This window comes from Leptonychotes weddellii, chromosome 6, assembly GCF_054177405.1.
Source record: "Leptonychotes weddellii isolate Sample4059 chromosome 6, ASM5417740v2, whole genome shotgun sequence".
In the NCBI taxonomy this organism is placed as follows: domain Eukaryota; kingdom Metazoa; phylum Chordata; class Mammalia; order Carnivora; family Phocidae; genus Leptonychotes; species Leptonychotes weddellii.
The window spans coordinates 77,442,040-77,453,180 of NC_138374.1; the positions used below are offsets into that span (position 1 = coordinate 77,442,040).

The window sequence follows — 11,141 nt, forward strand, 5'->3', positions numbered from 1 at the left end:
ACGTTCACATTCACAGACTCCTTTCCTTTCCACACAGCTGTGGAAGGTCTAGTCCTGTTCCCTCGGTAAGAAAACTGAGGCTCAGCCAGCAGGTGGGTTTGACAGGAGTTTTGCACCAGCCTGCTGATTTTTCCTTAATAGTACCTGTGTCTTCACAAAAACTCACCCGAAGTTTTCTTCTGTAAACCTAAAACACAACCCCACACACACAAAAAAAAAACAGAAATGATTTTTGTTTTTATTATCACACTTAATTCATCTTAGATTACTTTCTTAAAAGTGCCATCTTTATAGCTTATATTTTGCCTAAAACAACAAACACTGTATACTCAGAATATTACTTTTTTTCTTTCTTTCTTTTTTTTTTTTTTAAGTAAGTAATCTCTGAGCCCAACTCATGAGCCCAAGATCAAGAGTCGCCTGCTCTGGGGCACCTGGCTCAGTTGGTTAAGCGTCTGCCTTCGGCTCAGGTCATGCTCTCAGGATCCTGGGATCTAGTCCCGCATCGGGCTCCCTGCCCAGTGGGGAGTCTGCTTCTCCCTCTCCCAGTCCCCCTGCTTGTGCTGTCTCTCTCTGACAAATAAATAAGATCTTTAAAAAATAATACTATAATTCTTTCTCAGTGTAACATATAATCTTGATCTGGTATATAATTTCTGTATTAGGTTATTCTTGTGTTGTCCCAGTTCCTGCTTCTGGATTTTACTTAAAAGTTCAGGAACTTTCAGGACGCCTGGGTGGCTCAGTTGGTTGGGTGTCTGCCTTCGGCTCAGGTCGTGATCTCAGGGTCCTGGGATCGAGCCCCGCATCGGGCTCCCTGCGCAGCAGGAAGCCTGCTTCTCCCTCTCCCACTCCCCCTAGTTGTGTTCCCCCTCTCGCTGTGTCTTTCTCCGTCAAATAAATAAACTCTTTTAAAAAAAAAATTCAGGAATTTTCATACTTCAAAGAAGAACTCATTTTTATAGTTTTGGTAGAATTCATGTCTATAGTAAACATTTCATTCACAGATTACTCTTTCACAAGCTGCTTAAGTGAACCTGGGTAATATCAACATTATAGTTTAAATTAGAAGGCCTGATATATATCAGAATTTTGGAATTTTAAACTAATACTTGGGAAAAAAGCATTTTTAAAATTATTCCCTGGGGCGTGTGGGTGGCTTAGTCGCTTAAGCATCCGACTCTTGGTTTTTGCTCAGGTCGTGATCTCAGGGTTGTGGGATCGAGCCCCGCGTCGGGCTCCACGCTCAGCACAGAGCCTGCCTGAGATTCTCTCTCCCTCTGCTCCTCCCCGCTCTAAAAATAAAAATAAAATTATTCTCTGAAAGGGTAGTCAAATTTACTCCTAGAATCAAGTGATAGGTTAAAGATGGCAGATTAAATACATATTACCTCGATTTCCTCCCAAAGCTTGCTCTTATAGTAAAGAAGCTAATTTTAAAAAGAAAAAAAAACGGAGACCCCAAGAGTGAAGTCAGGAGAGCAACAGCAACAAATTTCTGGAAGCTGGAAAGTACACGGGCCAGTGGTGGCTGGTTTAGCAATCTGAGGAAGTTAAAGCCTGGACGGGCCGTGGGGAAGCTGGGAGGCAGCGTCCTCTGCACAGCCGGCTCCAGAAAGCTTCAAGCACCGCCGAGAGTGGGGCTAACACGGCAGGGTGGGGCACGGCTCTGCATTTAAACCTACAGGTCCCCTCCAACTCCAGACGGCTGGGTCATTGCCCTCCTGCTGAGTGAAAAACTAGGTCTTACTCACCGAAGGGGTTAAAATGGGGTCTCTGGACACAGAAACCATACGATCACAAGGACATTAAAAGAAAATATGTCTGAAGAATTCAGACTTGTCGGCAGTTTGCCACTGTCAGTCCTGGAAAGGGATCAGCAAACTTTTTCTGTAAAGGGCCAGGTAGTATGCATTTCTGGCTCTGCAGGCCATGTGGTCTCTCTCGGCTCCTCGGCTCTGAGAAATAGCCGTGGGCAGCATGTGGGGAATACACACGTGTGCGCGTGTTCCAGTAAAACTTTATTGACAGAAACAGCTACAGGTCCAGCAGGGCCCCAGTGGCAACCCTTGACCACTGTATTGATATTCCATCCATCTTCTGTTAGAACTAAAAGGCTGTAGGTGCCCGGTTCACTCTGGACATTTTTTAAGTCATCTGACAGAAGTCACACTTTTTACAGTAAATTCAGGGTCCGTGTTAGCAGTTCACGCATACTGAAGCACACGTAAACAGAGGCCAGCTGACTGTTCTGGGAAATATGATGAAGAAAGACACGGTGAGCCCCTTTTCTTAATTAAGGCATTACCAGTGGGCCCTGATAACGCTTCTGTGCTTATTGAAACCCAGTGATTCCCAAAAGTCAGGATTTTCAGTGTAAGTGATTATGCAAGGTCACGAGGCTAGATTTCCCTGAGCAAACTGAAAATCTGAGAATTAGGTTTTGTTGGTTAGTTTTTAATGTTTTGGCCAGGGAGGCAGCAGGAAGAATGGCGGGATGGCATTTTGTAATCTCTTCTCCTTTTTGGGTAACTTCTCGTCTTGATGCAGTTTCACATTTGCACAAAAATTGCAAGAATAGTACAAGGATCTCCCATATGTCTTTCATCCAGATCCCACAGTTATTTACCTTTTGTCCCGCTTGCTTTTATTCTTCTGTAAGTATGTGTTTTATTTTTTTCTGAACCATTTCAAAATAGTGGAGATACTGTGAACCTTTATTCTTAAATATTCTGATGTATTTCCTGAGAAAGGGCATTCTCTGAGCCACAGCGCAGTTACCAAATCAGGAAATGTAACTTTGGTACGATGGCCTCTCTCACTGACAGCCCACATCAGATTTCACCACTGATCGGTGATACTCGTCCTAGCTGCTCTTTTTCTCAGTCCAGACCCCAGGCCACGGTCACGCTAGACTCTGTAACCTCCTTAATGTGGAATACTTCCTGGGCTTCCTTTGTGTAGCTTGATCTTCACTTTTGAAGAACATGGGTCCCTTATTTTGAGAAATATCCTTTCGAGTTTATCGAATTTTTCCAAAATGTTGTGTTTTTTGTTTCTTTTAAAATTGATTTTCCCGCATCGGGCTCCCTGCTCTGCGGGGAGCCTGCTTCTCCCTCTGCCCCGTCTCTCTCTCTGTCTCTCATGAATAAATAAAAAATAAATAAATAAAATCTTTAAAAAAAAAAAAAAGGGACGCCTGGGTGGCTCAGTCGGTTAAGCGTCTGCCTTCGGCTCAGGTCATGATCCCAGGGTCCTGGGATCGAGTCCCGCATCGGGCTCCCTGCTCCGCGGGGAGCCTGCTTCTCCCTCTGCCCCTGTCTCTCTCTCTGTCTCTCATGAATAAATAAAAAAATAAATAAATAAAATCTTTAAAATTGATTTTAATATGAAGACGTTCTTAGAAATCAGTATTATTTGGGAACATTTCTTCTTTTTAGTGTGCTTGCCCCAAAGTAAATATATATGAACCTTTAAAATGAAAGAAGAATAATCAATCTGTTCTTGCTGCTGCCCCCTTTCGCGGTGTCCCCACCTTGCCCCCCTTGTCTCCCCCCTACTTTCCTGGCACACACCCCCCCGCCCCTACCCCTCTTGCCCTCTTCAGTCGTGTCCATGGTATGTCATGTATTACGACGCTGCCGGTTTTAACACGAGCTGCGAGCATGAGAGATGTACCGTATGTGGTCGGTAGCATACTTTGTAAAATATTATCTTAGCACCTCAGACTCAGGAGGGATTCGGCATGCAGCATATTTGAAAGCTGTAGAAACAGCCATTGAGAGTTTGAGTGACCAGGGGCGCCCGGCTGGCTCAGTCAGTGGAGCGAGCGATCTCTGGGCCCTGGGTTTGAGGCCCACGTTGGGTATAGACATTATTAAAAAGAATAAATAAAACAAAAAAAAATAAAAAAGATTGCAGGAATGATCTGCTGAGAAGCAGAAAATCACAAGCTATTAAAAAAAAAAAAAGTTTAAGTGACCAGCCTAAGGCCTGTGATCTTTCCAGTAGACCTCAAGACTCATCATGCCCTTACATTCTTGCTGCTAAAGTAATTTTCAGAAAGTAATTAAGCCCACTTGGAGGGTGAAATATTTTGAAAATTGGGTCAACACCATGCTTTCCTAACATGCATCATTGCCACCCCGAGTCACTCTGAATGGTAGAAGCAGTGCGGGTCGTCTCTCCTTCATCTTGTCCTTCGAGTATAACTTCGGGACGAGGAAAGAGAATGGTTTTAATTTTATTGAAAACGTGGATTATCCCACTTGACTAACATAATCTCTCTATAGTAAAATTTAGAAATGTCACCTTTCCTAATGGAAGACCTGAGCAAATGGAGAGAGAGACCTTTCACACCATTACCTCAAAGACCAAAAACAGTAAAGATAAAAATATGGTACAAGTTAGTTTACAGGTGCAATTTATCAGTTGGTTCTAGGGATTAGAGCTGAGGCCCAAAATGCCTAAGGAAAGTCCGGCTACCATTCCAGCAAGAGGATTAGGACCCAGGATGGTCAGAACTTTGTTTCTTCCCCATGTACGTCATGCCTGTGCTTCCCCATTGCGATTACCCTTAAAGTGAAAAGGGGTCTCTCGCTACCCTTTGGTGATAGTGGGAGGGGAGATCCGAGGAGACCTCATCCCAATCCATAGCAGGTTTAAGAGAAACAAAAGCTCCGAGGCCAGAGCGCCTGGTCCCAGAGCAGGAAGTCAGGCTGGGTCCCTGGGGCTTTGGGAAACCGTCAGGCTGGAGTGAAGTGGGTTTGGGTCAGTTTCTGTAGCGGCTTGTACCTCCTTTTTCTATCACCCATTTACACGTGTCGCCCTGTGGTTTCCCTCAGAGCAAAAGCTGTGTTTTATTCATCCTGAGTCCTTAGCCCTAGCACCTGATACAGAAAATTTTAATAAATGTGCATGTGAGGCCCATGAAGGACTATAACAAGCCCAGAGCCAATGCGGGACAGACGGTATTGTCACCAGGGGCCAGCACCTCAGTCCCGTCACCCCGGAGTTCTTTACCAGGATCGCACAAGAAGTGGTGAGTCATTTTCTTTTAAAAACACAATGGAAAGTGCTAATGAGAACTCCTTGTTTTAGGTGATTGATGAGATTTATCGTGTGTTGAGATACGTCAATTCTACCAGAGCCCCTCAACGAGCTCATGAAGTACTTCAAGAGTTAAGGGATATCTCCTCCATGGCAATGGAGTACTTTGACGAGAAGATCGTGCCCATTCTGAAGAGGAAGTTACCAGGATCAGATGTGTCTGGAAGACTCATGGGCTCTCCTCCAGGTACTCTTGTTGGTGTGTTCAGTGTAAAGTAACATTCAGACACAGTTCCCTAACTTGCTCCCTGCCCCCACACTTAATCATACATCGAGCCCTTTTCTGTGTCTGTAAATAGTATCTGCAACATGATTTTTAAGGACACATTGATCACAAACCGTAACTTGTGTCACTGATCCGCTGCTGTTAGGCACATTTGCAGTATTTAAATTACACTTTGAAGAACAATCCCCTGGCTGTATCTTTGTACATATCCGTAACTATTGACATACAATAACTGTATTAGAATTTCTGGGTAAAAAGCCACAAATATGTATGTAGGGTTTTTTTGTTTGTTTGTTTAGGGTTTTTTTGTTTGTTTGTTTTTTGATGTTTCTGACTAGTTAATACCCATTTTGCTAAAACAGAATTATAATATACCAGATAAAACCCAAAAAATTCTTCATGGAATATTCACTTAATTATTTCAGCCCCTAGAGGGTCTGGCTGCTGCTTGGAAAAGACAGGGTATGTAAGGCTGTTTTGAACCCTATCACTGCTTCTGTGGTAGCTCTTTTGCAAAAGTATATCCGATCCGAGGGGCACCTGGGTGGCTCAGTCAGTTGGGTGTCTGCATTTCAGCGTGGGTCATGGTCCCAGTGTCCTGGGATCGAGCCCCGCATCAGCATCCTTGTTCTGCGGGGGAGCCCGCTTCTCCCTCTCCTCCCCGCTTGTACTCTCTCACTGTCTCTTCTCTCTCTCTCTCAAATGAATAAATGAAATCTTAAAAGAAAAAAAAAAGTTCATCCAATCTGAGAGATTTGTGCCCAGATTGGTCAAAATATCTTCAACCTTTGCAAATACCTTACATCAGGAAAACCTTTTTTAGTAAGACATTTTGTTCTGTTTGGATGAGTTAGCTCCCTGGGCGTGCTCAGTGGGGTGACCGAGTGGCTGTCTGTAATCGAATCATAAAGCCTATGGCATCTCAGCATTCATACATCAGTAATTTATTGAGCACCTATTATGCGCACAGCACTGTACTGTGTCCTGTGGAGACTAAAAGTAAGTGTAGTACGTGGTGTCCACCCTCAAGGATCTTACTGTGTCAAAAGGTAAGACATACCCAGGCTCAAAGTTAAATTATCGTTGGCAAGAGAAATATTTTAAAGAAGGGTCCATTGAAATGCCAAATGAGTAGCAGAGACAGGACCTTAAGGAAGATAGAACCATTGTTGACTGGTCTAAGAGTTCACAAGAGGTAAGAATTGATCCAAGCCTTGATGTGTTAGTGGAAATGAGATAAAGGTAAGCAGAGAGAGAAGGAACAATGCGTCAGTCCAAGAAAATATTTATATGTATGTACAAGGAGAAAATTGTTACGACGGGTTTAGGGTAGGAATGGATCCATCTAGTCCTTTTAGAAAACCTTTAAGAGATAACATTTTTTAGGGTGCCTGGGTGGCTCAGTCGTTAAGCATCTGCCTTCAGCTCGGGTTGTGGTCCCAGGGTCCTGGGATCGAGCCCTGCATCGGGCTCCCTGCTCCGCGGGAAGCCTACTTCTCCCTCTCCCACTCCCCCTGCTTGTGTTCCCTCTCTTGCTGTGTCTCTCCCTGTCAAATAAATAAAATCTTAAAAAAAAAAAAAAAGATGTATTTAAAAAAGGAGAGAGAACATTTTTTAAAAAGGACGTTATTGGTATATGATAGTGATTTTTATGCCAGTGTTACCTTGTAATATTCCTAAAACAGAATGATTCCAAAGCCGTCTTTGTGCATCACCTCAGAACTTCTTCATGATCATCGTGTGTGATGTAACCCACTTTTTGATGGTATCCATGTTTGGCTAACGTGGAAGCTCTTGTATAGAGCTAAGTGTAGAGAGAATTTAAAAACATGATAGACCTGTGCTTCTAACTCGAATGTTTACATTTGCTCGTGTGAAAGAAGATAGAAAATAGTTCTATTCTAGTTTTACTGCTTGTGTTTTCTTAGTAGGTCTTAAAAATGTTCTCCAATGTTTTAGAACCGGTTGATGCCGCTAAATGTCCTTCTCCATTTCCTTGTGATCCACCCATTGGCACATGAGCCCAAGCATCGGAATTCAGACTCATTTACTGTTAAGACAGGGGTGTCTGATTAATCCATTCAACCAAGTAGATTGCCAAGAGAAAATTACCGGAAGTGATTTTAGAAGGATATTCAGTTTCAAAAGAAGTTTAATGAAGTATTACCGGTAGTGAGACATTTTAAGTGATTAATGACCATTTAAAACCATTTCTCCGCAGTTCCGGGACCTTCTGCAGCCCTCACAACAATGCAGCTCTTCTCTAAGCAAAACCCTTCACGACAAGAGGTTACCAAACTCCAGCAGCAGGTTAAGACAAACGGTGCCGGTGTGACTGTTCTCAGGCGTGAAATTTCCGAGCTTCGCACCAAAGTGCAGGAACAGCAGAAGCAGCTTCAAGACCAGGACCAGAAACTGCTAGAGCAGACCCAGATCATAGGCGAGCAGAACGCGCGGTTAGCGGAGCTGGAGCGCAAACTGCGGGAAGTCATGGAGAGCGCGGTGGGAAACTCCTCAGGGGCTGGGCAGAACGAAGAGTCTCCTCGGAAACGGAAAAAGGCAGCTGAAGCCATAGACTCCCTTAGGAAATCTAAGCGTCTCCGGAATAGAAAGTAAAGGGGGGGAGGGTCCTGGCTCCAGAGGAAGACGTGGCTTTAGCAGCTGAAGCAGTTACGCACCTCAGGACGCCCCGGAGGCTTCTGGTCTTTCAGAAAACACAACTTCAGCTTGAACTCTTCACAGTTGGGACAGTCTTCTCCCGCTTCTCCTGGTTGAACTGATGCACAGAACCTTTTTACTTTGCAATAGATTTGTACTAACCAGACCTGTCCTATCATGTTTTGAGGAGTTAACTTTTTTTCTGTGCAGATAATGTTTAAAGTAAGTTTATTTGTTCTTGCATATATGCACATTACAGAAAGATCTGAAACAAACCAGTCTGGACAGACTAGGAGTTAAGTTGAATACAGAAAATGTCCTGTTTCACTTGAAAGAAAAGACCTACTTTTTAAATGGACAGTATCTTGTTTTAAAAAAAAGAAAAAGTTGACTTTTTGTTATAAGTGACCTTTGTCTGGAATGTCTGAAAAGTAGTAAATGCTTTTTGGTATCGAAGTAATGGGTAACTAAAACGGACTTCCATAGTGTTGACTGTAGGAGGGGCCTCTACAGTATTGACTATATATTTTTATAAACTACTGGCAAGGGACTTATCCAGTTGTTCTACACATGTTTTCAGTTCTCTTCTGGGGCCACGCCCTGCATTTGCATGGATGCATGCACACATCGCCTAGTCAGCTCACGTAAAAAGCTCTTGCACTGGTATTGACCTTGAACCTCTCTACTTCTCCACTTTCTAGAGCAGCGTTAGTTTATTTGAGCGCCTAACATCTTCCACCACCACAACAGCTTGCCTCCAGGGAGGGATTAGTCCTTTTGTCCTCCGGTTTTAGGGGAGCGAGGGAGCATTAAAGCCCATCGCTTTCTCTGTTCTCTGTAGGGTTCAGGTACAGTAGCCAAGGCAGAACCCCGAACTCCAAGACTCTGTCAGTGTCGGACCTCTGGGGACTGGTAGTGGCCCTTACTCACCACCGTGTGTGTTCATGGATCAGTGTGATCACCACAGGTGTGAGCAGGGGACCCAGCTTATGGGATGCAGTTTTGCCATTGAAAGAAAGCTCATTGAAGAAAATCCTACTATGAAAAAGCATTTTGATCATTTCATTTCTGGGGGATGACCTGAGGGAAGCTTTTAAATATTAATTTCAAGCTTTCCTTATCCTACAACTTTAAACAAAAGCTTTAATTTCGTTTGCACTCCTGTTTTGAGCGTGTAACTGGAAAAGCATGTCTTGCACTGTTCACACTTCTAAGCGGTCACTTTAACAACCTCCAGATTGTGTGCAGTGGTTTCTTTCCCCACTTGTATATTTTTGAGACCTTCAACTATTACTGTCCTCGTTTTATGTTAATGTACTAAATTATGTAGTTATTATTTGACTGATAAGTTCTTTTATCAACTGTCAACAACTGTTGCCTTGGGCTTCAGTTCTTTAAAATAGGTTTAGGTGTAATATAGAAAATTATCCCTGTCCAGGTGGGAGTTTGACACCTGCATAAAACCTAAGGTTTTGGTAAGTACCTTAGTTGAATAAAAGCACAAGGTTACCGCCCTTTTTACCCGTCCACCATGACACGGTTATCCATCCTTTAACCTCACCAAACAAAACTTTTTCTTACCCATTTTTAAGATTGTCCTTCCATAATACTGTCCTTAGATTTTGATCAATTCTCTGTCTGACTTGGAAACTCCATTTACAATGTAGTATGTTTTCAATGAAAAAAAAAACAACAACCAAAAAAACCACCATATAACATCCAAGTGTTTCATGGTTTGTTGGGAAGGTAATTTGAAAATAAACAATTTCCAAAAAACATTTGTCAGCCAAGGTCATCCATAAAAGTCCCCGTCTGGAACTTGTTTTCTTGGCAGGTGTCATTTTTGTAATCCTAGGATTTAGCCATATTGTCCTAACTCTGGAGCAGGCCTACTGGAATACTCATGGCCGTGAATAGTCTGCCTTCCCGGTAATGGGAAGACTCTATTTAGAGTAACCAGGTAACATGTTTACAGGTTTACAAAGTAGGATCCTTACGCATCAAAGGGATACAACCTCAGATGATGAGCAGTTGTTCATGAATTATTTAAAGTTCCTGGGTTTCTTTTTAAACTACACCTAGACACCCTAAATGTATGTAGAATCTTCCATTAGTTAGCATGAGTATTTGGCTTTCATAGGAAGCATCCACACTATCAGAAGGTAGATTTTCTGTTTCAAAATCCACACTTATACAGGATTCGCTCGTAACTGTCCAGAAGGCCCATGAGTTGCACTTGTTAATGCACGAATGTTCCGTAAGAGTAGGAGAAGAAAGCACTACAGTTCAGTCGTCTGTTTAAGTCTTAAATCTGACCTAAGACATCTTGCTAAAAAACACGTTAGGCTATGGCCTTGACCGATTTGATAGCTGTTACACTTGCTTTGGGATAGCATAGTGGCATTTAGGGTTCGACAGATCACAAATTATTTGCATCCGCTAAAACCGACATGCCACGGGAAGGTTGCAGACTAGCCTCCCAAACGGGAACCATCTTGCCCGGGGTTAGACACTGGCGGCTTCAGTGTCATGTTGTCCTGGAACGAGATGCCATGAGTTCCTCGGGTCCTCTTCCCTTGGCTGTTTCTCAGAGGAGGCTTCTCTGTGTTAGCGGGTCACTCCCACTTGTGACTCGATTATGGCGCAGCGCCCGCGACACAGACCCGAGGGGAAGAGGCATCAGGAACGAGGAGGACTTGCCCCCACCTCACCCACCCAGGGCCCCCCACGTCTCTCCCACATGGACTCGGCTTGGTTTTCACGTAATCGAAATACGGATTCTTTAGGACGTGAGGTTACAGAACCTGCTGCTTTTCAAGCTCCTTTGTCGCGGTGCAGAGCCTGGAGGTGACGAGGCAGACGCAGATGGAGCGTAATGCATCAGACTGTTTTAAAAACTGTCGGGCTGCCATCTGGTCTAAAGCCACCGGTTTTAGAAGCAGCTTTGTTTTTGTTTTTGTTTTTTGGTAAGACGTGTTTTTTGGAATACTGAACTTTACAGGGGCTTGCCTTAATCTCTATTTAGTAGTTTCAAGGTGTATGCGCTATTATTCTACTTGTTAAAATGTTGAAATATTCTATGTAGCCCCGAAGGTGGGTAAAACAGTATGAGTCATGCCTAAATAAATAAGCTAAAGGTGTCGCTATA

The 11,141-nt window shown here is 43.4% G+C and overlaps 1 protein-coding gene across 1 annotated transcript in view; it reads left to right on the forward strand.

The window, feature by feature from the left end:
- Nucleotides 1-11,141, forward strand: part of FBXO28 (F-box protein 28) — a 28,289-nt gene extending 17,148 nt beyond the window's left edge. Inside the window, exons 4-5 of the mRNA XM_006746467.3 lie at nt 5,101-5,296; nt 7,557-11,141. Of these exons, the coding sequence (XP_006746530.1) occupies nt 5,101-5,296; nt 7,557-7,951 (591 nt within the window). The 3' untranslated portion in view covers nt 7,952-11,141. The remainder of the gene's footprint in view (nt 1-5,100; nt 5,297-7,556) is intronic.